Source organism: Trichoplax adhaerens, genomic scaffold (genome assembly GCF_000150275.1).
Source record: "Trichoplax adhaerens TRIADscaffold_24 genomic scaffold, whole genome shotgun sequence".
NCBI lineage: Eukaryota > Metazoa > Placozoa > Uniplacotomia > Trichoplacea > Trichoplacidae > Trichoplax > Trichoplax adhaerens.
Genome location: NW_002060965.1, coordinates 716,324 through 743,546, shown reverse-complemented (window position 1 = coordinate 743,546; position 27,223 = coordinate 716,324). Strand labels below are relative to the sequence as shown.

Genomic DNA, 27,223 nt, shown 5'->3' with positions numbered 1-27,223 from the left:
AATTAACGACATTATTTACTTATAGTACTGTACTGTGTTGTACAGTATAATATACAGTATATTAGTGTACTGTACAGTATAGTACAGTACTGTCTAATAGTTCCGGTACAGTGATTATACGCGTACGCTATTGTACAAGTATCAGTATCAGACGTTAAGGGTCTTTAATGTTCAGTATCGCGCTATGAATTAAAAAGCGAAATACCGACGCAAGCAAGTTGCGTAGTTATCCGTAAGCTTCAGATTTGCTATAGTTTGCCCAAGAAAAATATCCTTAACCTACGGTATTTGTATAATTCTGTTTCGGTCATGTCTACAGTAGTAACTTGATTTCAAAGTTTGTAGGGAACAAATTTTTTTACTCGTAATATAGTAAAGTAATATAGTATGCTGAGTACATTGTGCTACGTGTACGTATTAATTAATACGCTTAAAAATCGCTGCGAGAGAAAGTATTTAACGAATGATTTACAACTATTACTATATATGCTATTGATTACTGAAATAATTTTCGGAGCTACCTTAAGCTCGATCGGTTATACAGTAATGTACTGTGAAATATCTCGCTATGTCAATGCCAAGTGCTCTATTACTCCTGTTATCCTAAAAGCTTTTCCCGTTCTTACTTTTGAGCGTAACTTTCACACAAGTAGCCATCTTCAATTATTAGGAAAACGACGTGCAACTTCTGAATTTTGAGTTTTTTTAAATTTACTAATATATATTGGATAAATGTAAGGGTAAATTTTGGTGTATAATAGCCCGAAAGAAATTACATCAATTTAATATTACATTTCCTTAATTTATGATTATCCCGTATAAGATATAGATTTAGCTGCTATGTGCTTCAGTGAATTACTATACAGCGCTTTAGCTCTTATTCTTTAACAGGAAAAAATAATATTTTTTCTCTAATATCATCGATATACTGCAAAATACTTGCAAAATCGCTCAGTGACCACTTACTACGCCAATTGTAACAAGTAGTCTAGTTGAATGCAGTAATTCTAAATTAAAAGCTTTACTATATTTTCTAACCACTGTTGTTATTCGTAGAAACAACGTACAAAAATGTCAGAAATTTTTTGTAGATATGAGTATAAGCGTGTGGCAATTACTGAAAACATTACAACAACAAATCAACTTTGATATTGTAACTGGCACTGTCACAGTCATCAACTGTTGCTATCGCTGGAAATTCTTATATACCGATAAGATTAATAATTTTTTAAACTGCATCATTTCTTTTATATTTTTAGGTACTGGAAGATTCGAGGGTTAAGTTGCGATAACTACATAACGTCAATATTATGGAAGTAGATCAAAAGTGCATATCAGCTGCTGACATCGATAATCGATTAACGCAATACTATAATGCAGACGAGAGGAAAAGGAATGTTGTTGATTTTAATCAACTATATGGGTATGTAAATAAAATCAAAGAATGATAAATAAATTAACAGTTATAAAGATATTGCACTTTTAAACCGACTGATGTGGAAGTCATGACCTTATGCTGTTATTCCTATCCTTTTTTAACCATTAATAATAACAGTTATAAGTCATGAATGTGGAATGTAATCTTTTAACAAATATATCTACCAGTATATGGTAGTTTGGGTAACGCAAGCAACGATGACGAGTATATAGCAATTAAGATTCGCAATATGTCTATTAGATGATATTTTGAGAAAGTTTAATTTACCTTTAGTGTGTGCACTTGATTCATGCTGACACAAAAACTTATTCTTATGTGGAGTCATGTCTGTGATACTCCTTTTGCAGTATTGCAGATCAAAAAAACGCGTTATATCTCTGATAGTTTATGCCTACAATATTACTATTACTATATCAGTTTTCTGAGGTGGCGTTGGACATATATGAAATGTTAAAAATCGGGTTACCTTTCTTTAATTTCTTTGCAGGAGTGTGTTCGTTAACCGAAATGTTAGCTTAGAGAAAATTCGCTACTTTGGTTTTGATATGGATTATACATTAGCCGTTTATAAATCCCCTATCTACGAGGAGTTAGGGTATAATATTTTAACCAAGCGACTAGTATCAATTGGTTATCCAAAGGTATGGATTGGCTAATATATTAAATGCATTGGAAATAACCTGTTCAACGTACAGTATTACTTTCTTTAGCAGCACAAACCGCATGAATTAAAAATGGTAACATACTATAGAAAGTAATTTATAAACTTTTAGGTGGTATGGCTATGCATGTATAGGATACTCATAAGTCTTTAACTCATCTCTAGTAAATATCGATAAAGCTTTATTTTTTATGAGTAGTAATCGTAGCAGAAAATATCAGCACAGTTTAGTCAAAATTGTTAAATAGAAATTAGCATGTTTGCTTGCCAGTGGGATTCTTTAGTAATCGTATCAATTTATATTTACTAATTAGGAATTGATAACCAATTACAAATACGACCCAACATTTCCAGTCAGGTAAAATATAATAAATGTTTGTGTAATTGTAATTTATGATTTATAATTTTACTTGCTTTAATGACAACTCAAGTGAAAGATGTGCAATATCAAGAAGCTTGTTTTATTTCTAAATATCTGATATCATGCCTTACCAGATCAAATAACACTACGGTATTGTACACACTTTTCAGAGGATTATTCTTCGACACCCTATACGGTAATCTTCTTAAAGTTGATGCCCATGGTAATATTATGACTTGTATACATGGTTTCCATGTTTATTCCAGGTATATACAAACTGTAAAGTATCCAAATTGTCGTCATTGATGGATGTACATATTACTGATAGCGTACGATACAGCCTCTAACAACTTATTTTTTCTCGTAATTTGCTTGATAGTCATAAAATTCGAGAATTTTACCCAAATAAATACGTCCTTCCAGGAGAAAAGCGCTTCTTCATTTTAAATACTCTATTTAACTTACCAGGTAATCTCATAATCCATATGCGCGAACCTTTTATACTATACTATTAATAACCATAATTAGTTGATCTTGTGGAAAGTATTATGACGTACTGTAGTAAAATATGTGATTATTTATCACTTATAATCAAGTATGAATAATTACCAAGAACGCGTACGTTGTAGGATGTTATAATTTTATTAGATTAGATTAGTGTTGACTTTGTAGTATTTTTTAGCGACGGTTTCCGTAGCTACTATAATATCTAAATAGGACATTGGTAACATTTTTTTACAATATTTCAGAGATTTATGTTTTAGCTGCCATTATTGACCTTTTCCACAAAATACCAGAGTATCAAAAGTCAGTCATTTAATTTATACATTTAAATCACTGTGAAATAATTGATCTTCATCTGGTCTTGCTAATATTAATATTGTGTGTTAATAAGGAAACCCACTGGAGTTGAGAGTAAATATCTTAGATTATCTTACAAAAGTATTCATCAAGATGTGCGCGAATCCGTTGACTGGATGCATAACAAAGTAGGTGTTTGACTTTATGCTTACGGAGTACTTCATTCCCTAAAGTATCGTTTAACATGATAACTAAAATAGGGAATCCTGAAACAAATTACTGCGGAAAATCCTGAGAAATATGTAGAAATGCAGGTACTTAAAATAATCATCCTGCGAAATTAGTTACATCTTAGATTGTGTATTCTAAGTTTAAGTAAATATATCTCAAGTTTATTATGTATTATTTATAGCCACATCTACCTGTTTTACTAAATCGCATGCGTGAATGCGGTAGAAAAACGTTTTTAATTACAAACAGTGAATATTGGTACACAGAAGTAAGTAATCAAATCATAACTAGTATTTGTATATTTTAATTAAACTGATTTAACAAATTTCAAGTTGGTTAATCATACTTTTATTAAAAACCTAGTCTATCATGAACTTTCTATTTGATACCGCTAATGCTGATAAGGTAAGATGGCCGTGAGTTGTTTTTGTATATTTTGTTAGTTGAATATCTAAAAATTACTACTTATCTATTCTACAGCCATGGAAAAACTACTTCGATTACATCGTTGTCGATGCCAAGAAACCAATTTTCTTCGAGGAAGGAACTGCAATGAGATGTGTCAATGAGGTAAGGATCAAAAATTGCTTTAAATTCTTGCGTTGCAATTTCTAAGTTTTACTGTATGACTAATATCAAATTTAGACAACGGGAGCTCTTCAGGTCGGGTCAGTTACATCCGCAGCTTTTGAAAAAAGGCATACTTATGCCGGAGGTAAATTGCGTATCATTTCAGTTACTTTCTTGTTGGTTTGCACTTCTTTAAATTAAATTTAAAAATGATATAATTTTTACAGGTTCCTCGGAAGTTTTCATGAAAATGGTTGGAGCGAAGGGCAAAGTAATGACACCTTTACACTTACGTACTTTAATTCTTTGACTGTTGAAATTTTTAACATATTCAGTGTATAAATATAAATTACTTTAGGATATTTTATACCTTGGTGATCATATTTTTGGGGACATACTGAAATCTAAACGAAGCTGTGGATGGCGGTACGATATTGTTAAAGGATATAAACTTCGTTCTAGTCCTTTATGAATGATTTTACTTATTTATTAGTAAATGCTTGTATCTACGAAAGAAAAAGTAATTATGACTGTCATTAACAATATATTAGGACCTTCTTAGTTGTGCCTGAAATCGATCGCGAAATGTTAGTTTGGTCCCAAAAAAATGGTTAGATAAGATTCATCCCACATGAATTGAGCGACAATATTTATTATTTAAATTTTGTTATATTTTACCTTCAATTCAGATATTTACTTGAAAATGAAGGGACTGGAACGTGTACTGGAAGATGTTTATAGGTATATGCGTATAATCGATTTATTCTTTTTGATGTTGCAAAATATGCATTAATGATTAAATCATGAATTATATACTTTTGCAGTGACTATGATTCAGCAAAGAACCCCCCTGACATTACCTGTTTACGAAAATATTTGGCTGTGAGTGTGATGTATTTATTACTATAAAGTCAGCGGTACTTTTCATGTGTCTGAAAGCATTTAACTTTTACTTTAGAATACTGTTGAAACTATGGACAGAGCTTATGGAAAACTCGGTAGTTTATTTCGAAGTGGTGAGCAGAATTGATGATTTCACTCTTTTCAATAATTGTCAAGTGTAATTCACTTCAGTATATCTTCAATTAGGTGCTAGACAGACGTTTTACGCATCACAAGCGATGCGGTTCGCGGATTTATATGCTTCATCCTTCATTAATATTATCAACTATTCACTGCATTTCCTATTTAGAGCTCCTCACCAGCTGGTTAGCAAATTTATTAGTGATACATTACTTTCTAGTACAATAAATGAGTTAAATTTTTTATATGAGGTATTCATTTTACATTGTGATAAAGCGCAGACTTGTTACTTTCAGATGCCTCATGAATCTGCTGTGCTAGATCCAACGGTGGCTGGATTCAGTGAATCAAGTCAAGCTACAGGACATAAATTCGTGTCTGCTCCTTCGACAGGGCGTGACTTTTTCTGCAGGGAATCAAATTCATTCAGCGTTCCTTTATCTGATTCTAAAGGCGTAGTTGAATGCGAAGATGAAGATGATAGCACCAGCGAAAATAACAGTGATTCTGAAAATCCTTCCCTTGAGAACTTGAATGAATCTACTGCTGCAGATAACGGAAAGGACGAAGCTTCAGGCTCCAATATTTATTATTAAGAATAATCTTGTGATGCTGATAGCTTTGCGTATCATCTGTCCTCTAATAAAAGAAATATTTATTACTGGATGACTACAGCTATATCGTAGGCGTTAGCGTTCGTCTCGGTTCTTGCAACTACAACTACTTCCGTACTAACTGGGGTAGTCCATTATATAACTTACGATCTTTGTTATATGTAATCGATAAACTTGAGCAGTTTCATTCATGCAAAATATACTTAATCGTCTTTAGACGTATTGTAACCGTAATGTGAAACTCATTATTGTATAACATATTTCACACAGCAGTAATAGTCTTGTACCTGAAACCAATATTTTGACTTTATTCACACTATTACAAGTAGTGAAGTACATGGTATCATGGGGACATACAGTATTTGTATTACTAAAGTTTTTGCTTTCGGGCGGATTTCGACGATTTTAGACACGTAACGAAAATGAATTAATTAATTCCCTTTCGTTATAATCAATTAAATTTAAGATGATTTTCTATCTTGAATCGACTGAGGTTCTCTTATAAAATTTTATTGGTAATACCTAAAAGTACATGAAAAGTCACCAGTTGTGATTTCTGATGTGTCCTCTATCATATCCTCTATGGATCTAGCATGCGAAAAGTACGCTTGAAGTGCGATTCTGTTTCTGTACTGTGGCCATATACTGATTTATCGTATTTTATAGTATTACATCTTGCATAATTTGTTATTCTAACTTAGAAAAAGTACGTGGTATATAACTATATAGTTGATACCCGTATAGCTACAGCTATATGTTATGTATTGTCTTTATGTTCGATTCAACATACATATATACGTATATATGCATGTACATGAGAATATATTATATATAACATTTTGCACCATCTATTTGGTTATCGTTAGCTTGTTCTGTAGATGATAAATTAATCTTGTGAATAAACTGCTTATTGTTGGAATAGGGTGCGAAAGTATTGAGTCCTATTTGTAATTACCTATATAAGTAAGTACAGTCACAAGGAGGTGGGTACTACTTTATAATGAAGCAGACTTCTTCATTCTGCCTATTATCAAAAGCTCCTAATGCATGTACTATGCTAATTTCTATATATACCAGCCTTCAATTGCGTGAGCTAGCCAATATACTGATTAACTACGACGTAAAGATACTTATAAATAATGTCTTACTATATTTTTGATTCCAATCTCGATTGTATTGTATTGTAACGTGTAACGATTTTTTGGTGATAATTTCTACTTTTGTTCATTTATATAATGTTTTAGCTGGTGATAGCAAACGAGTGGTATCAACATCAGTAGAGCAGAACTTTTCATTTTATACTAACTCAAACTTCAGTCGACTTAATCGCTACGTTTGCTACAATGAGCAGTTCTTATCAAAATCCACTGTAAATTAATATTTGCCATAGCCCAAGATTATGTAAGCACATCGTTGAAGAGAATATGCTTAGATAGGAATTATATGTATCCATCCGCGATTATCTCTATTTTATTTATTAATGATTCATCGTTGTTACTAAGCATATCCTGAGTTAAAACTATAATGATCAGTTCAGATAATGTAAAGAGCGTGTTAGAATGTTTTGCTATTATATTGAAGTTGAATACATTTAAATATCATGCTGTGATGAAATTTCTTGCAGTCATTACTGTCATCGTAAAATTCAATCTTAACACAAATTCTGTCGAAATTTGATGATATTACTTTTATTGAACAAGAGCAATTGAATAACATTTTAGATCGAGAAATTTTGCATTGTTAGTTGGATAGTATCAGTAGATTCGCTCTATTCTAAGACATTAAAAGCATTTATTTGACTCCAATCCGTTGATGATATTATTCATGAATATCCTTAATCGATATGATGATAAAAAATCTGAATTGTTTCTATCTGACGAATACCGCTAATCGATGTTAAATCAACAAAGTACGTATATTACCTTTACAATATTATTAATTAAATAACACCCATGGGTTTGTTGTATCTACGATGTTGGCAACTTCCTTTATGTCTCCAATTTACTGATAATAATCATTTTATACTTGCTGGCAACGCTGTTAATCAGGTTGGTAGTACATAAATCTTAATTGTTTATCATTAACTATGGCTATTATAAATATCGTCAAGTATGAAATTAGTCGATAGAGTTAATTCAACAATTGCAGTGATGATTGAATACTCTTGCTTTCATTATTAATAAAAGCGATTTTATATTGGAATAGACATTGAACTAATGAATTAATTATTATCCCATTTTGGTATACCTTGATCTATTTATTACATTTTCTGAATTCAATCTGAGAGCAATACGTTGAAATGAATAAGGAAAGAAATTTTAAATCCACAATGAAATTATTTTACCTCCGTTACGACGACAATAAATAACATAATAAAAAGGAGTGCAGAATTTCCTTCCAATGTATACTTAGATATAATGGAATAAATGAAATCAATTGAATTTGAATAATAAAATTGTAAATTTCAAAGCGAATCATCATTCAGTTTTAATGCCTTCATAGTGATCAATGATAATCTTAATAATTAATTCCATGTATAATTGATTGATCAAGATAACAAATACCGAATGATGAGAATAGACGGCTGTTATTTATTTACTTAACGGTCATCAATTGAAAGTGATCTGTTATACTCATATATAATATCTTTTTCAAGCTATTTTAAATAAATTCCTTGATCGAATCAACTACAAAACAAACCTTTTAATGTTCAAGGTGTTTATCATTAATCAAGCTAAAGCTAGGAAATGGATAGCATTCAATCTTTCTATGTTGATCTATCGTAAAGCGTTGGAATTTTTTCTTCAACTTATAAACCGCCCAAGGTAAAATTACCCTAATCAACAAATGAATTCAAAGCAAATAATGCTAATTTGTAAAGATAGCCGCCACAAAATAGATTACAGTGAAGTAGAAATGATTGTGAATTCATCCTTGAACAGCTCAAATGGACTATTCTTCTTTATCAGATATCGGAACGCATTACATGAGTATCTTTTAAAAATTTCCTTTCCCGTATTCATTATTGTCACACTCTTACGGTTGTTAAATTGAATCATCATCACCATTATATTTATAATTCAGAATATACCTTCAAGCGACGATAAAATCATGCTATTTTTATTATTATGCTATTGAGAATTTTGTAAGTTCTGTTCTGACGCGAAAAAGTTATTTACAAAGGAAGTAAACGCTCTGTCGAGTGATAGTGATGTCCTTCTAATTTCTCAATAAGTTATATTACTTATATTACTATTGATGGACGTTAGAAATATATATAAATAATGCCGTATGCATATATGATGATGGGTACCTTGCTCTTTTTCTTACCACTTTATTCTAGTTTCTACATCTTGCAACTGTTTCACCCAATATCATGCTATTAGAAAATTTTATAATAGCTTTTTATTATACTGTTTATATCACCATGTTAAACGATAAAGTAGATAAACTGTAAATAAATAAAATTCTCTCCGTAGATTATATTACAAGTATCAGTCCTCTAAAGATGCTAACGTCTTATTATTGCTACTATCGCTTTGGAATCATCGAACAAATCTTATACCTCAGTTTCATTTGATGGCTATTTTAAGTCTCCTATCCTAATGATAGCAGAACTATTAGTTAAGTTGTGCAAGAATAACTCAGACTTTGTCGCTTATTTTTCGTTGATGTTGTGATAGTACTAGTTACACTTTCGATAGAACTAGTAGGTTCCTTTGGCGATAGAGAAATTATTTTATATAGCTATTTAGTAATTTAGTTTTAATAGTTGTTTCGTAAGTGGGATTAGTGGTAATTTGAATTAGATACGAGTACGAACCGGTAGTAACTTGAAAATCAATACTAATAAATAGGAAAATAAATTATACTGATCAAATTGACGTAGGTAGATGTCCACTACATTGACTAACAGTCATTCATGAACATTAATTTATACTATAAGAGTTTAATTAAACAACATTTATAATACCAGGACGATATCAGTATCACTATCATCTCGTCTTTTTTCTAGCATATTTCGAGTTACTGTGATCACAAGGTAGCAGATTGTTCATTCCCAAATTTTGATATTTATTAGCTGAATCATCCGTTAAAGAAAGAAATGGAAGATGAGGCAAAATTACCACCAATATCCAATAACAGTAATCATCACAAATTGGAGGCCAGAATGAATCATAACCTTGAAAGACCATATACTCAGATACCACAGAAGGTAATTGGGATCGCAATATTCATTTTGCTCTCTAGGTTATTTAAAAATCAAACTTAAAAATCTTTCTATTTACCTAATATTGAATTATATAAAGTTGATTCGATAATATAACATGGACGATAATTTCTCTATGTTGTAAACGTAACAAATTTTTGATAATACCAAGAACATAATTTTTACTATTTCAATCATTTAGTTACATCTATGATAATTCTCCTAAGCGGATATTAAGTACTGATTGGACTGTTAATATTTCAGATAAAATTCTGTAACTTTAGATATCTAGTGCAATTCTAACTATAACAATTTCCTGACACAAAACAGTCAACTTATAATGAATTATTATCAAATTTCTACTACTTTGTTGATTTACTATAGTTAGTACAATTTCTTTCCCGTGGAAAATTTAATTTATTGATACTTTAACTGCACTATTATTATGAATAGAAATTCTACTACTTAATTACTTAGCTCCTACTATGCTTACTATTTTACGTGAAAATTTAATTTCATGATTAGATTGCCATCATGATGAATTGATGATTACTTGATTACTTAATCATAGCTATAATAATTACGTTGCTATAACGATACTTATTATTTTATATAGAAATTTAGTTTCATAATTAGATTACCGTTTCGATAAATTGACTATTACTTGATCACTTAATCGTTGCTACAATAATTATTTTGCGCGAAAATTTTAATCACACGATTAGTTTGCTATTATTAGGAACAGTTATTGATTACTTTGACTCTTAATCATAGCAAAACGATAACAGAAAATTAAGGCATGGAATACTTGAAAACGATTAGGCTTTCCTTAAGTAGCCCATCATGAACGCTCACAATTTGCTTGCCATCGTTTTGAATAATATTTTCACTCCTTTGGTCCTTTAATAATAGCTATGAAAAATATTTTAAATATTTTTACGCGCATATTTTACTACTTAGAACACTAATTTAATATACCTTGAATGCAATTAGATATCATTATAACATGTAGAATTTCTCTACGTATAGAACTTAAAATATAATTAGATTGCCGTGAAAAGGCAGAATTTTCTGTTCGTACTTTGACCGTTTGCTTAAAACAATGATAATTTACTAGCGTATAGTATTTTTATTAAATACGGTACTTTCATTATTTAATTGTAATTACAATAGTTCGAACTGCAATTATGCACGTAGTAATAAAATTTTGATTGTAAGTTTTGGCAACTAAGTTATCGTTATAGAAAGTTTTAGTACAGGAAACTTAATTTATAACTACACATGCTATTAGTATGAATAAGATTTCCATTGCACACTTTGAATACTTCATTATGGCCATAGTAAACTTCTTAACGCAGGAAATTTAACTTATGTTTAGATTGTTATTATTATAAGTAGGTTTATTTTGCATACATTAATCGTTTAATGATATCTATTATAATTTCCTTCCATAGTTCTTTAGTTTGATCACTCGTTGCAGTTGATAGTTATATAGCAAGGTATTATCGGCCTTAATTGGCTTTAAATTTTAGTCTATAGCTATGAAGAATTATTTAACAGTTTCCAGAGCGTAATAATAACCCGACAAAAAATGATTGAAAAGCAACCGTCAAGTATATTCTTTAATTTTAATTATAGATAAATATCTAAATCACGTGCATACGTATATAGAGTTAATAATGATACAGCATAAGGTATCAATAAGGATATTTTTTATATTCTATTGGTTTACTGATATCAAACCTCAATGACGTTATTGAAATTACAGAATATATAGCAATTTTATAATTTTAATGTCTGATTTGTTATTCCGTGAAATAATAAGTTTTGAGTTGAAAATAGCTCTCAAAAGAGCGTCACAATTAGTTCTACAATTTTGTAGACTAAATGGCGCCTGAAACTATAGTATAGAGTAACTAAGGATATGGTAATAAACTAATTTACCAACAAGATTTCATGATATGAAATAGATCGGCTAATGTTGCTCGTATAAATCAAAAGAACCATTATTTTTTATTATTTGCTTACAGGGGAATGGTAAGTCCTTGACTACAAGTCGCAGTAGCAGTAGTCTAGTGTTACCTATGGTAAATATCATTAGTAAAACAAAAAGACCAGCAAGCTATCACCATCTTAGTACGGAAAAAAATAATCGATTAACTGATGAAAAGGAGAATAAAGTTATAGATACTAGTCATGATAGATCCAACCTCAAATTAGCAAATATTGGACATGGCTATCTTCCCACCTTGATTGTAGAAGATCATCAACAATTAGATATCGGATGCATTGATCAAGCTGGATTCAAGTAAGCTTATAGAGGCAGTGTTATACTAGCTGTTAGAGAGATAGATTATTTCGCTGTAATGAGTCTCATCTATTCTTAACGTGATCCTTCTTTCCCTGCATAAATCGTATAAGAAATATGGTTAATTTGAGTGGAGCTATATCATATGCTAATACAATATTAATATAGCTGCAAAAGATAGCATTTGATGAAAATAGCTATCATAACTTCGCACCCGCGATTAAAATTCGTATATGAGTATAAATAATTCCTTGGCCTTTATAAATTTAATATGTCGTTAAATTCATGTTGCAATCTGCTAATATTTTTAAACGTATGGGTAAATATTCGTGGTTCCTCAGCCTTGGTATAATTAGCCCTTTATTTAAATTAATATTACGATTGCTTACCATGTTAAACTACGCGATAATTACCTTATATGACTTCTTAATCTATGGATGATATACTCATGCCGCATTGTTCCATTTAGTAGTGCAATCTTTAACTAAGTTAAAACATATATGATGAGTATAATTATGCAATTTCTCGGCCTATGTATATAGTGATACGTCATTCAAAGTAGCATGTTAATCTTGTACTTTATATCAAAATATACAAAGATAAATTCATACATGTAATTTCTCTGTCTCTATATATACAGAACATATCATCCAATTAGTTTGTAATACCGAGTTTTCTAAGTTATTTCTGTATTTATAGTCAATTTTTACTCATACTTATAGTGCAGACTTTAAATATCATCATTCTCTGTATCTTTCCCAGTCGTTGTTATGAACAAGGAAAAATCAATGGCGATTGGCAACCAATGATAAACTATTTTAAGACAACATTTGACTCTTTCTATCAACTTGCATCCACATTTCAATTAACTAAAGATTCGAAAGGATTGCACAGTAGCAGCAAACATCATGTACGTTATTACAGACAATGTAGCCTAGATCTTCTAGCACACTATCTGCAATGAAAATTTTTATATCAGCTCAGTATTGGCCATAGTAGCCTTTACGTAAAATAGGAGATATAATTTTAACATTATCTACATTAAAATGTATTGCGATTATGTCTTAAAAGAATGAAAGCTCAACGATTGGATCATTTGAGATCGACCTTCTATATGTTCGAACAGTTTATAATTCTCTTTCTTCAACTGTAAGTGAATCGGAAAAAGTTTTGATCTTGTTATGAACAATTAAAATAGTCACTCAGAATATTTACTAATCTGCTAATAAAATAATCATACTGCAATATTAGATAACAATTGTAGATCGCAATATCCGGTAAATAAATTATATAAATTGTCAATTATCATCTCAATCGAACTAAGGTAGTGATAGTTAGTTTTCTATGCCTCAGTAATATCTTAGAGATTCAAATTATATATAGTTAAATGTTGTCTGTTAGCAGTATATTATTTGAGAAAGAGAGAGCAAATCAGCTCGTAAATCTGCAAGGCTAAACAGTTGTAAAGTCACAATACTTCAAACACTTAATTTGCTATTAAAACTGGTAGTTCATCTAAAGAAATAATACACTGTTTCATAATTTTAAATATTTGACAAGTCTATCAAGGATGACGTGTGCTAAATAACTTATTACAAATAGAGAGATATTTTTATATATTATGATAATGAGAAAAAAAGGCGCCATAGAATATTAATTAGCTTATTTTGGAAATAGGTAAATACCTCAGCTTACTAATATGTTTAATCGTTTCTTTTAGCCCCGAAAAGTTAATAGAATAGTTCTCAAATGCATTACCAGTTTACTTATTAATCAAATCAAGAAGTAAGTTATAAATATAATTGCAATTGTAGCCATTCGATATCTGTATTTCGTTCTATAATTTATGTTTTGATTTACCTGTACGATAGAATTTTGCGTTCAGTTATATAATAATCTATGCCAGAATAAATGCAGAATTATCTAATATATCATATTTGATAATCTAGGGAACACACTGTTGATGAACTGAAAGCTTATTTGATTTTACTGTTGGTGAGCTCATTAATATAGCTGTAAATTATACCAAATTGATACACTATCATCTTATGTGCCGTAAATGAAAAACATTGTGCCAAAACCTGTCTTTTATCTGCTTAATGAATATTAAATAATTCGAAAATTCACGTTTACCACACTTGTTATATTCAATGACTGCATATAAAGTTAATGCTTCTTTTAGCTAAGACTTAAATTTTAGCATGGGATAATATCATTTTTTTACTGTTTATGCTTAAGTATAACATAGAATAAAAATTTCACTTTTTAATTCAGGTCTATTTATTTACAGGATCCTCAGTTCAGCCATTCATCTACCTATGTGGCTTTTGCTCATTTATTGCGTCAGATTGCCTTCCTATCTGATGTTAATCATCGAATTTTGGGGCAATGGATCGTAAAGTATGTTGAATTTAGTATACATTGATTAAAAATCACTAAGTCATTTTATTTTATGCCATAATATAATTGCTCTCAAAAGGATCGAACTCTTCGATCTCTGTTTTCATTCTCTTATAAATCATCTAAAACGTAATACACTAATATTTTGAACGGATACACGAAAAGAGTCGATGCTACAGTTTTCAGGGCGGTTATATCCAATATACATCAGGTAAATAATTGTATGAACTCCACGATTATCAATTCCGTGATTGTATTTCGGAAGTGAAATCATTCTACAGGAAATTTCCGCTATACATTGAATACGATCACAGCTATATTGACCTTCAGTTCTATTCAGATATTTCAATCGCACTTTTAAACCCGCCAAAGGGGTTATTTGATACGAATATTAGAGCAGATTAGATATTGATGTTGTTATGGTGAGCTTTTTAGTTATATTTAGGAAAGTCTGCCGTACAGTATCTAGAACGTTATTTTATTCGAAATTTGAGCAAGTTGCAGTGTGAATAGCAAAACTAAGATTCTTCAGCTATAGATTAACATATAGATGATACTTGCACTAAAAGTAATTATTATAGATGAATCGTACGATAAGCCACATTAATATTTTTAGCTAAAAGGTGGCCTTTTTCGAGCATGTTAAAATTACTGTAAGAAAGATCTTGGCGTATGAGATAGGGAATAGTCATAGTAAGATTTTCAGTTATATGAAAGTTATACTGTATCGATTATAGTAAAAAAACCATGATAGATAAAATCTTGCTGAGCCATAATAAATTTTCCAGTAGTACGAGCATTTATCTTTATATCGTACGGCAAGCACATGCATCTGCTATCATTATGATTAAAAGCAATCTTTCTAACAAGCTATTAATGAATAATATTAGTTTATATCCCTGCGGGTATTTCCTGATCAATCTAATCACCTGCCACCATCTAACGCAACATTGTGGTGGATTCCAGCAGCTGCTAAAGTCTTAGAAATTTTATGTAAGTAGCCGTGAAATTAATTGATTTCATCTCGCCTCTGTATCAGGTATAAACCTGTGACTTCGAATAATTTACTTTTATAATGATAACATGACTTGCACCTGCATATTCCTTTAAAAGATCTAAACAAGAAAAGATTTGTATAACGTTGAACTTTCGAGGTTCTAATAAAGGAAAAAGCTCGCAAAATAACAACTAGTTCTATATCCAATTTAGATAATTTAATGTTATTATTCATACTTACTCATTGCAGCCTCAATGTCCATTCTCTTATCGTAGATAAGGCCAACTATACATCGAAGTCGAATTTTCTTTCTTATGTAGAATTTTATAATAATACATTGGATCATATCAATTTAATGGCAGATTACTATCGATGGCAAAAGAAGTCAGACGGGTATGATAATTATCAGCACAGATAAATATCCTACGGTATATTAACCAGTTGCAACATGACGGATATTATCGTGCTTTTAGCAAGATCGGTTTAGATTAATACTTTAATATAGTATTATAATCAAATAGATCTGTATAAGCACACTGAAGATAAATTAATATTTATTACAGCTTTTGCTTTTGCCAATATCCGTTTTTACTAAGCCTTCGTGCTAAACAGATCATCATGCATCATGATTCCGAAAATCAAATGATTACAACAGCTAGGGTAATTAAAATCATTGCTGATTAACCACATGCTAATAATTTCTTAATTGACTTTAAAAATATTATATTCCTATTTCTGTGTATATGTACAAACCGAATTATGCTAAGAGTATAACTCATAAATTATATCGGAAGTTCCTGATTGAGCTTTATTCCGATAATGAAATTGCTTCCTTTTCAATCCATTCGATTTCTATCGGCAGTTTGATAATTACAACACAACTTTACCATACAACCCCAACTAATCGCCTAAATGCTTCATAGAAATTGATGCAAGTGCATATGTTTCCAAATATAATAAAGCTATAAAACAACATTGATAGTCGGGTTGATGTACGTATATTTAGTTTAAATTATGAAGATCTTAGGCTATCCTAATTATTCTAGTTCAATTTCAGGTGTATCTAGTATTCGTATTCTACACATTTAAGTCATAAAGTAACGTATGAAATAATTGATACCCCATAAACCGCTTAAGCCGGTTTATTGCTTTAATTAATTCAGTAGTCAAAATTCAAATTGCTAATCATGTGATCAGTGAAGAATTAATTTATTCTCTGTCCGTTCACAATTCAGCAATAGATGAATACGAAGGCTATTTTCTCAAGTTCTATTATACATCTAAACTTGCTGGCCTACATTGTAAATATGAAAAACGCTTCTTGTCCATTTTATTCTGGTGCCATGTGATTACTGGATAATTAATTTATTCTTATGCCTTATAATAACCCTCGGTTAAGACCAGAACTTTAATTTTTCCGGAAATATTATTTACACCTCGTATTACATTGCACTGAAGTTTACTCCAATCCAGTCAGCATTCTATTAAATCTTAAATAAATGATTCGTTTTTCATGGGCTTTAATTCATAGACCTCTTAATTACTGTTGATATCGATAGACTTTTGCTCATGCTAGTAGAAGATACCGTATTGGGTTGTCTCTTATCACAGCTACTGAATGATCCCATTTTTTCACATGTTATTTGCCATCATTGCCTTATCATATGTTAATCATCACGACCCGTGTATATGCTGCCAAAAGTGGACATTATAATTCTTTATTTACTATCATTTCTTAGGCCATGATTTAAAACTCTTTATTATGATCATCGGATAATTTATCTTTCATGTTACTTATTAATATTTTTCGATCTCTGACCGCCAGTAACTAATTTATATTTTTAGTACAGCATGGCATCCAGCAAATTATGAATATAAGATGATTTACAATATTTCTGCCCGTTGTTCACTAACATCTTCTGACTGTTAACTATCACCATAACATTTATACCTCTAGCAGGAGAACCTTCAATCTGATTTTGCTTTCTGATATCATATACGTAATATAGCAGCTACTATACGTATAGAAATACAGTTAACCAGTTAATCTAGCTTCATGAACTATACTTTCATATTTTCGTATATCTATAATTTTGACTAGATTAATCAAATACAGGCGTAAGAAAATTTCTAATAGCGTGATATACACATATTACTTACAGTTTCACTACTACTATGGCAAAAGTTCGTAAAGTAATAATGGTGAAAATCATCTTTTTCTATTTATAGCGCGATTTAATAGAAAGAGTCCGAGAGAATAAAGTGCCTAATACCAGTGCCATTTTTCTAAACCTAACTGTAAGACGTTCGCATATTGTCTCCGATTCACTTAATGAGGTAAAATGATTCTGTTAATCAGGTCGCTTTTGCCATATATTAGATGATTGGTGAATTTATTGTATTCAATTATTAGCAATCCAAAAATCTAATATTAAGTATCTACCTAAAGTTCTGTCAACATAGACACGTATTAATTTTCATTTGATCTCTTTCATTTCTCTTAATCATAGATTGCAAATAAACAGGATCAACTTAAAAAGAAGATTACAGTTACATTTATTGGTGAACCAGGGTTAGATATGGGAGGCCTGACTAAGGAATGGTTCCTTTTATTAATTCGACAAATATTTCGATCTGAATATGGTATAGCATAAACAGATGAATTTAGTTTTAGCAATAGAGTTAACAATTTGAATTTCAGGTATTCTTTTATTTAAAATGAGTTTGAATAAATAGTGCCATAATGAAGTGAGAATGATATTTAAACCTGATACCATAGATATTATGATGAAATAGTTGTAAAGTTACACAGTTGCAGGCTATCTGTGTAAAGTAATAGAGTTTAATATTTCTATTATTTATTGATAATGTAACTCAGTTATTAGTAATATGGGTAGTAATGGAGTATTATCGTAGTTTCTAGAAAAGCTGATTCTTATACACATGTCTATTGACTGAACTAAGAAAGATTAGTTTATTACAGATGGTGTTTTGATATTTAACTTGCAAGATAACTGACAGTTTAGCATTATAACTTTGACAGTAAGGAAATTAGTCAAGATAACGTAATATTATAGCTCCTAAAAGATCGGTATTTAAATCTAGTTTATAAGTAGTTACAGCAGGTTTAATTTTCTCGGAGTTTTAAAGTTTTTAATAAACTATATAGTCAATAGGAATTTTTATTGGCTGCAATACTTTCGAGTCGAACCAATCATCCTCTTTAGGCAAATAAGTTCTTAAATTAATTACTAATTACCTTTCTTTAAAGAGTTGCCTTGCATCGTTTTATCTATAGGCATGTTTTCTTATAACAAAATAACACAGAATTTCTGGTTCACCATGGGCCGATCAGGCAATTTAATGGAATATAACTTGATTGGTGTAGTATCCTTCTATCTTAATTTTCAACGTAGGGGTAGTTTTCAATCCATCAAATTAGATAATCTAGATTCGAGTCAATTATATTTCGTACTCATTTTTACTTGAATTATTTGCAGCGAATAGAACTATTGATATATTGCTTAACGCTTATAGAATATTGTAGAAATTACTTATTAAAGTAATGTTAGACTTCCTAAATCTATTAAAAACAACGCACTAATTATATATTATTCAATGAGTGATATTGAAAGCTATCTGTTAAGTATCTGAATTTTTTACTGTAATGCGATTTATAGCTGTATAAAATATTCTTCTATCTATATTACGTATTCTAATATTCCCAAAATGATAAGTTTATTAACTGCTTTAGAGTTAATCGGTATGTAAAATGAGCTTATGGCATTAGTTTTAACTTATGTTCATTTATGTGTGCATTACCGGCAAGGGTTACAAATATATTAGACTGCAAATCATCACAATATAAGATGGATTGATTATAATGCTTTAAGTTTATTGGATATCATCCCTAATTTCGTTCCGTCACTAATGGAGAGAAATACTGAAATACTAAATTATCGTATTATGTACTGTATATCCTTAACTCATCGTACATCTCTATAGTTAATGGGCTTAGCGGTCTATAACAGTATCGTTTTAGATATAAGATTTCCACGTCCATGCTATAAAAAATTATTAGCACTTCCTAGTGGACATTCTAATAGGCCTCAAACTCGCGTCGGAATGGCACATTTAAATCTAAATGACTTACAGCAAGTATTTCCGGTAAATTATAACTTGAATCTTATATTGAATATCAGATCTAATATTTACTTAAAAGTTATTGATATCACATGAATCAATCTTATCGGTAATATCAGTTAAAATGAATTTATAAATATCTTTAATAACATCTTTGCGATTAAAATTGGATACGTTATAAAGTCTACAAAATTAAAGTTAATCGATATGTATAGCTATGCATTAATTGGTATTCTATGCAGCATACTTAAGCGGATAATTTATGTCATAGATAAATGGCTTACTTCAGAACTGTACATCTACTTATTTTTGCAAATGATAAAGTTAGTTCATATTCTTATTGATCTTATAAAATTTCAATCAATGATAGGATCTAGCTCATGGATTGCAAGAACTTCTTGATTATAATGGCAATGTTGAAGAAGATTTTTGTTATACATTTCAAGTAAGTCAAAATCACCATTGTATACTGTAGATTCATGGGACTTGCTTTGACTAGATATAATTGTGCATAGTTCGATCAAGTAATGCTACAAGTTTATTGATAAATCCATTGCCTTAATAATTTAAGAAGTTATCTAGGACAGAGTTTGATCTGTTATTTGTCAGATAATTTCGGTCGAGAAACATCAATTCTTTGCTTTTAATTGGTTTACTTTCATGTAATTTATACGAGTATTACTTATATCCAAAAGAAGATCTAACTTCATTCGTTATTGAAAGCTTGTTTGAATTATATAATATATCTTCAGCCATTTACTTAATGGCTTTTATTGAGAAGTACGACATCGACTCTTTGCATGAAATTTCTTTATTTACTATACAATCTATAAGTTACTTCTTTACATCTGTTAAAAAATTGATTCCTTAATTTTGCATCCTCTTTTTGCTTTAATCTATGAAAATTTTTAAGCTTAAAATTATAATAAATAAATAAATAAATGAAGATCAATCCTGAAAGTAATGTACTTCTACATTATAAATTTTAGTTATCCTATCAATCTTTTGAGCGAGTCAATACACATATTCTGAAACCCAACGGAAATAAAATTCCAGTTACAAACAAAAATCGCTACGGTGAGTTCCGAGTTACACGTCAGAAGTAGGGCATCACTATTTTAACGACAGCAATAATATTGATTAGAAGGCATGAATTTTTAGCGATTCTATTTAATAAATTTGTTTTGATTTAATAAAGATATTGCTTATGGAATCCTAATTCTGTTTCATCACCTTGATTAGAATATGTTCAATTATACGTGGACTTTATGATGAATCGGATTATCTATCATCAGTTTTCTTCATTTTATCGTGGATTTCATACTGTCTGTACATCTAATTCATTAACGGTAAGTTTAAGAATCATCTCTTGATGACTGTCGTTAGTTTTAACTATAAAATAAGTTAGCAATGCTAATCTTATAGCTTACTTAGATTAAGTCCTTCTATTAATTTAGTTTATTTTTACTATTGATTCATAATCAGTACGTATTACGAGCCAATCATACTAACGTATAAACTGTTTACGACTAAAATGATGGACTGATTATACTTTACTTAGATTAGATTACGTCTAAAGCTAATAATTAATTTATCTACACATTTGTTTGTAATCGCATACGTAAAATTAGTTAACTTTATAAACTGAAGATATATAATCAATTAATCTTACTGTTACTAGTTTCTTAAAGCTGAAGAACTTGAAATATTAATTTGTGGTTATCCAAATTTTGATATAACCGAGCTTATGGCCATTACACAATACGAAGGGTACACAAAAGATAATCGTGTTATTAAGTATGTAAAGAATTACTCCCGCTAACTTGATTAGGATTCATACTTATTCCTAAAATAATTGAAAGCATGTTGTAAATCTATAAGCCAACAATCCAGTGAATAACCTATAGAATATTTTATACTGTAATCGCCAATGATATAGGAATTTCTGGGATGTAGCTTTACAATTATCTAAAAATAAACAGAGGCAGCTTCTTTCTTTCGTTACTGGGAGTGATCGTATTCCAGTTGGAGGCATTACAGAGATGAATTTTAAAATTCTCTATGTTGAAAATACAGACTAGTAAGTGCAATAGAATACAATAATGTATGTATGCAATTATTTAATGACCTATATATTAACGAAATAGATAATATTTAAATATCTGACGTAGTATAAATAAATACTTAAATGTTTGTTGTCACAATTTAGTTTGATAAACTATTTTGATTGGTGGCTAATATAAAATTGCTTATTTTGAATTGATTTGGTATTTATTGACTTTTGAAAATTCTTTCAGCCTCCCAACATCACAAACATGCTTCAATCAGTTATGTCTACCACCTTACAAGAGTAAACATATCTTGAAGAAGAAATTACTAATTGCCTTAGCTAACTCGAAGGGATTTGGATTAGAATGAATAGTATGCAATATTCAATGCTAGCTATGTTTTGCCAAAAAAGTATACTCAATTTTTATACCAATAGTGACTCTCTTTCATGTTATGCCAATGTAATAAAGAGCATTTTTATATGCAGTATGAATTTAATCTTAGAGATTTATACTCTAGCAATTGGCTACCGTTGTATCCTCAAGCATATCTTTCATTTTTTATGATTGTACCTTCGTAATGTTCATTAACTTATTTTGAAGTATAAACTCTTGAGTAAAGTTTTCAATTCAAGAGGGTTCCTTAGTTATATATCTTATCTCACTTGATATAATTACTTTCATCAGACATTACTTCTAAATTAATAATTTAACAACAGTTATACTATATCATGCAATTATAATCTTTTAGAGGTAATAAATTTTATCTTCAACTAGCAGAAATACGCACTTGACCCATTGACTCAGGAATGGAAAATTGATGTACTTTAATCTAATTCGAAATCGCTAAAAATTTTTCTTGGTAGGAATTTAAGTCAAAAAGCTAAAGTGCTCCAATAAGAACAATTAAATGTTATCTTGATTAGAAATATCTGGACATTTATTGTTACAATTACATAAGATAATGCATATAAATATTTATTGCTACCATTGTATAAGATATCCGATCAAGAACAACTTTATGCAATATTACTTAAAAATATTCGAAACTTTATTTGCTAATCTTTCGCCTAAAATTACATGAGATACTCGATCAAGAAAAATTTGATACAATATTGCTTAAAAATATTCGAAACTTTATTCGCTAATCTTTTGCCAGAAATATTTATAACATAAATGGAAGTGATAGTTTTACCCTCTAAAGATTGATCTATAGCAATGCTCAATTTTTTAAAGCCTCCCCTACAATGTACATATGTATGCGTACGTCGCATTGATTATAGAAATGTTTGTACGATTGTCATAACAATCTTTCCGATGCTGAAAGACTAAAAACGTTAGAGACTCACTGTCATAGTAGACTATTAAAATTCAGCTATGATCAATCAACCGTTCAATTGGGTGAGTTAAAACAATACAATTCTACTATTGCTAAATTATATATACAATATTATTAACAGTTTACACTGTAATCATAAAGCATTTTTCAGTATAATTAGAATGATATAACTTAATTGAGGCTGATATCATATTAATAGTGTGTCGCACTTAAAGGCGGTGAGATCTGAAAAATTGTAATATGCATCGATAACTGGTTATTGCTCCGTATCATAGTTATCAATGCCATAACAAGATAAAATTAATGTAATAGATTATTTCGTTTTCATCATATACTCTTCGTCGATAATATCGTTCATGTATAGAAAAGAAGAGATTTTCAAGTAATTAAATAGCTAATCTTATTGGTAATACCCCCCAAAGAGTCATTACCACCATGTGATAAGAACTTTACTTGGTGGGTAATAATGCAATTCAACTGTTATAGTTGTTTAATATTACCCAAAATAAGAGAAAGGTAAAATCTAAACTGTAATTCTTATGAATGAGAGAGACGGTTATTAATCTTGCTTGATACAATTAGTATCTGGTAATTTCAGTATAATTCATAGCTAGTATGACAGAATGTAAGTATTCGGTTAAGATAGTTCACTTGGATCATTAAGGCATTCTAGGTTCGTTCCAATTTATGCGATGTATAAGACATAAAGTAAAACTTAATTTAATAGATGTAAATACTAATTCTTGACAATTGCTATCAACTTGATTTCTACCAACTATTTAAAACAATGATTCCTTTTTTGATGCTTGAGACACAAGCAAGAAATGCTTAAAGAATTCATATACCGACCAACATATTGCAGTTGATGGCATCTGAAATACAATTCGAGCTTTAATTCCCTGAAAATAACCAGCGATACCGCGCATAGAGTAGATAGTTTTTAATGCACCATAGATACCAGTAACATATCGCCTATTTGAAGTCAATTTAAGTGCACTTTTTTCTTGTGTATTTAGTAGTGTTTTAGCAACGTCTAAAGGTGTAGTTAAAGAAGCAGCAAAAGCGCCAGCAGCAGCTCCAGCGATGACATGAGTTTTAGGATCATAAGTACGAGCAGGGTTTAACGTTTCACGCAAGTACTCATAAACCAAGAAATGCGAACATTGGAATGGTATATTCATTAATAGTTGGGTAGTATAGCTTCTATAAAAGGCCTTAACACCTTCAGATTTATAAACCTCTTTTATACAGTGGATGGCGCCTCTATATGGGCTTTTATATATTTGTAAACGTTGTTTAACAGCTGTAAATTGAGAAAGGGAAAGCTTTAGCTTGGTCAGTTCCAGTTACAGTTAATCCAATACAATGGAAAATTTGAAATGCTAGTTGTAGAACATACCGTCAACTGGGGTCATGGCTGCATCATGGATAGCTGTGGCAGTAACTGCCGCAGTAGCTACAAATATTACAACAACAAATATACAATTAGTAAACTACAGTACGGTAGTTCATATCATCATACGATACATTTGCGTATGTGTTCTACCAATATTGTGTAAAAAGTCATAAAAAATGGTACCGTTAGCTACAGGATGATGGCCTGGTTCTTTACCGCCTAAAGACTGACGAACGGACTCATAACAGGAAAAGTATAAAGCATGTGCAGGTGCAGCACCACATATAACAACATTCATGCCTCGAAAGACAGTAAATCTGCCTTCGTTAATTGCTATACTTCGGAAACCATCGTAAATCCCCTTATATACCGCATTTGGATTAGGCTTGAGGCTTTGCATTCTTGTCTATGTATTTAATTTGAATAATACATAAAATTCAAAGATAAGATACGATAGTCGTCAGTGTTACTAGTACTGTAGTGTGCAGGCAAAAGATCTTGAAAAATTAATACACTATCAATTTGATAAGGTTCAACATTGATTATTAATGCTACAGTATTGGGTTTAGTAGGCTAACGTCCGGAAGAGAGTGAATATTATTCATGCTTGTAGTACCGTATAGTCAATTCATAATCCAATAAAACAGTATCAACAGTAACTATTATGTTTGTGCTATGGATGAAAAGAAGTAGGTATCACCACATCTAATGCTTTGAAATGAGTATTCTAGCTTCATTACTTTGCTAAAGTATTATCACGGACTACTAAGAGAAAGAGAAACCTTGTACCTTTAACGTATACAAAAAAAAATGGATCCATCCCCCAAATTTGTTGCTACCTATAACAGGATAAAGGCCGTACTAGCAATAGCATGCGATTGTAGGCACCCCCCCGAGTACAGTCAATATACACGTATAAACGATTAACAGTTGTATACTGGTACCGTATTCTGTGACACACGAGAATCAATTTTCCATCTGTAGCGCCCGCCATAGTATGATTATAAAATTAATTAAACTAAACCAACTCTCCATTAAATGCCTTAACTTGAAAGTATTATCAAAGCGAGAAATTGCTAAAGTTGCTATTTGGTACCTTAACACAGTCCACTGGGTACATGACGCAATGTTCGAGTACACCTGCAGCAGCGCCAGCCATCATATGAACTCCTACATCGTGTGTTGGCAAATTTTCATAATCGTCAAATTCCATGTTCTTGACTTCAATTTGACCAGCTGTATTTTCAAAAGCCTGCAAAGACAGTATCACATACGTTGTAACATAGTTTCAATTGGATTGCAATGGAATTGTATGTGATCAAAGCATGGCATATTTTATGGCTAGGCTAGCATGACACGATAGGTGCCCCCCCCCCCTTCTTTCCACGATGATTCAAAATGGGGCATCAATATGATGAACAGTGATCGGATTTGGCTCAATAGGTTATCCTTGCAGTCGACTAATTGAACTGAACCACAAGGCTATAAAGTCCAGCAATAAATAAGTTATGATACTATCGACAAGTTTTTGTATATACCTAACAGTCTGCTGCATGGTGCGGTATTCTATCGTCCATCTGCACTGACTGACTGTATTGTGCTCAGTACAGTGACAGTAATGCTATACTAGTGCACTTGTTTTGAGTTAGCTAAAATGCGTTTAAAATAGCGCGGCTGTGCCCTATGCAGTGAAGCCATTACTGCAATAGGCAAAGCTAGCATCAACTGTTACGATATTCGTTATCCTTTTTTCAATTGCTATAGACATTAGCTGGTGAAATTGTACACTTTGAATTGGCAAGTTTAAATGAAGCCAGTAGGTACTTGTCTTCAACCATTCACTGAATATACTACTGAAGTAGCGATGATAAAAAAATGACTACGGCTGATGGCTTACCGTACTGCAATAGAGCAAAGGATAGAGTAGCGTCAAGAAGCCCTGTCAGCAGCTAACACTATACCATACAACATGGGCGGAAATACAGTGAGCATAGTGGATGCATACGTCTCATCTTGACCGTCATAAACTAAGCGATGATTTTAAGTGTTGCAATATTGACCATCAAGGATGTTTCGGTAAGTAAGTGACTGTCAATTGTGGAGACATTTTGGAGGAATGGATGAGAAAAAATTTTCAATGCCATGTACTCGTACCTCCGATAGTACAATATTACACAACGTCAATGGAAACTTACCATTTACCATGTGTCAAAGCGGTAGCCAATACAGCATCGATAACGTTCAAAGCTTAATTTTCAATTTGATGAAGGTTTTAGGGATTGATGATGCAGTTTTGATGCCTTTGCTACCGTTTAACGAGGCTTAGCCAACATGCCCCAAACGTTCTTCCTGTTTGCTGCTGCTGCTGTTGCTGCTAATATTTCAACACCACACACAACGGCCAGTGAATCTATTCAACCGTGCGGTGCAGTTCACGACAGCGGCGACAATACAAGTACAGTACGGCCGTAGGGTAGATTGGTTAGGGGGCTGGCGCTGCCAACCAACATGACTGATAGCTGCTGATTGCATACAATTGGTCCCGTACTGGACCAGTACGGGACCAAACTATCGGCACCATTCTACTCTTGTTAAGGAGGGACGGTGGGCGGGACGGTCGGGCGGGACGGTTCGGTACGGTTCGGTACAGTTACAATATGTTGTCTTCACCTCTGATATGACC

At 31.2% G+C, this 27,223-nt stretch overlaps 3 protein-coding genes across 3 annotated transcripts; 2 read left to right on the top strand and 1 right to left on the bottom strand.

Moving 5' to 3' along the window:
- Positions 1–1,310: 1,310 nt before the first annotated feature.
- TRIADDRAFT_64353 (uncharacterized protein) lies at positions 1,311–5,742 on the top strand (the record flags this gene model as incomplete). The annotated part of the gene is made up of 20 exons (XM_002117457.1): positions 1,311–1,423; positions 1,926–2,079; positions 2,414–2,457; positions 2,631–2,726; positions 2,840–2,928; positions 3,210–3,267; positions 3,356–3,449; positions 3,522–3,575; positions 3,674–3,760; positions 3,856–3,897; positions 3,973–4,062; positions 4,138–4,207; positions 4,290–4,333; positions 4,421–4,488; positions 4,614–4,672; positions 4,752–4,803; positions 4,887–4,944; positions 5,021–5,078; positions 5,152–5,270; positions 5,382–5,742. The coding sequence occupies 20 exons, from the start codon at positions 1,311–1,313 to the stop codon at positions 5,679–5,681; spliced, it is 1,749 nt and encodes a 582-aa protein (XP_002117493.1). The 3' UTR covers positions 5,682–5,742.
- A 7,247-nt stretch (positions 5,743–12,989) lies between these two features.
- Positions 12,990–22,175, top strand: TRIADDRAFT_32551 (uncharacterized protein; the record flags this gene model as incomplete). Its single annotated transcript, XM_002117456.1, has 19 exons — positions 12,990–13,127; positions 13,319–13,366; positions 13,938–14,002; positions 14,167–14,212; positions 14,508–14,631; positions 14,797–14,828; positions 15,508–15,610; positions 15,890–16,007; positions 16,178–16,274; positions 17,844–17,951; positions 18,125–18,257; positions 18,913–19,001; positions 19,620–19,781; positions 20,128–20,202; positions 20,747–20,834; positions 21,000–21,106; positions 21,439–21,554; positions 21,697–21,837; positions 22,055–22,175. Coding segments are annotated over 19 exons (1,911 nt in total), but the record flags the coding sequence as incomplete, so codon positions are not given.
- A 1,748-nt stretch (positions 22,176–23,923) lies between these two features.
- TRIADDRAFT_32519 (uncharacterized protein) lies at positions 23,924–25,753 on the bottom strand (the record flags this gene model as incomplete). Its single annotated transcript, XM_002117401.1, has 4 exons — positions 23,924–24,447; positions 24,544–24,600; positions 24,724–24,946; positions 25,637–25,753. 4 exons carry the CDS (start codon positions 25,751–25,753, stop codon positions 23,924–23,926), a joined length of 921 nt encoding a protein of 306 aa, XP_002117437.1.
- Positions 25,754–27,223: the final 1,470 nt, after the last annotated feature.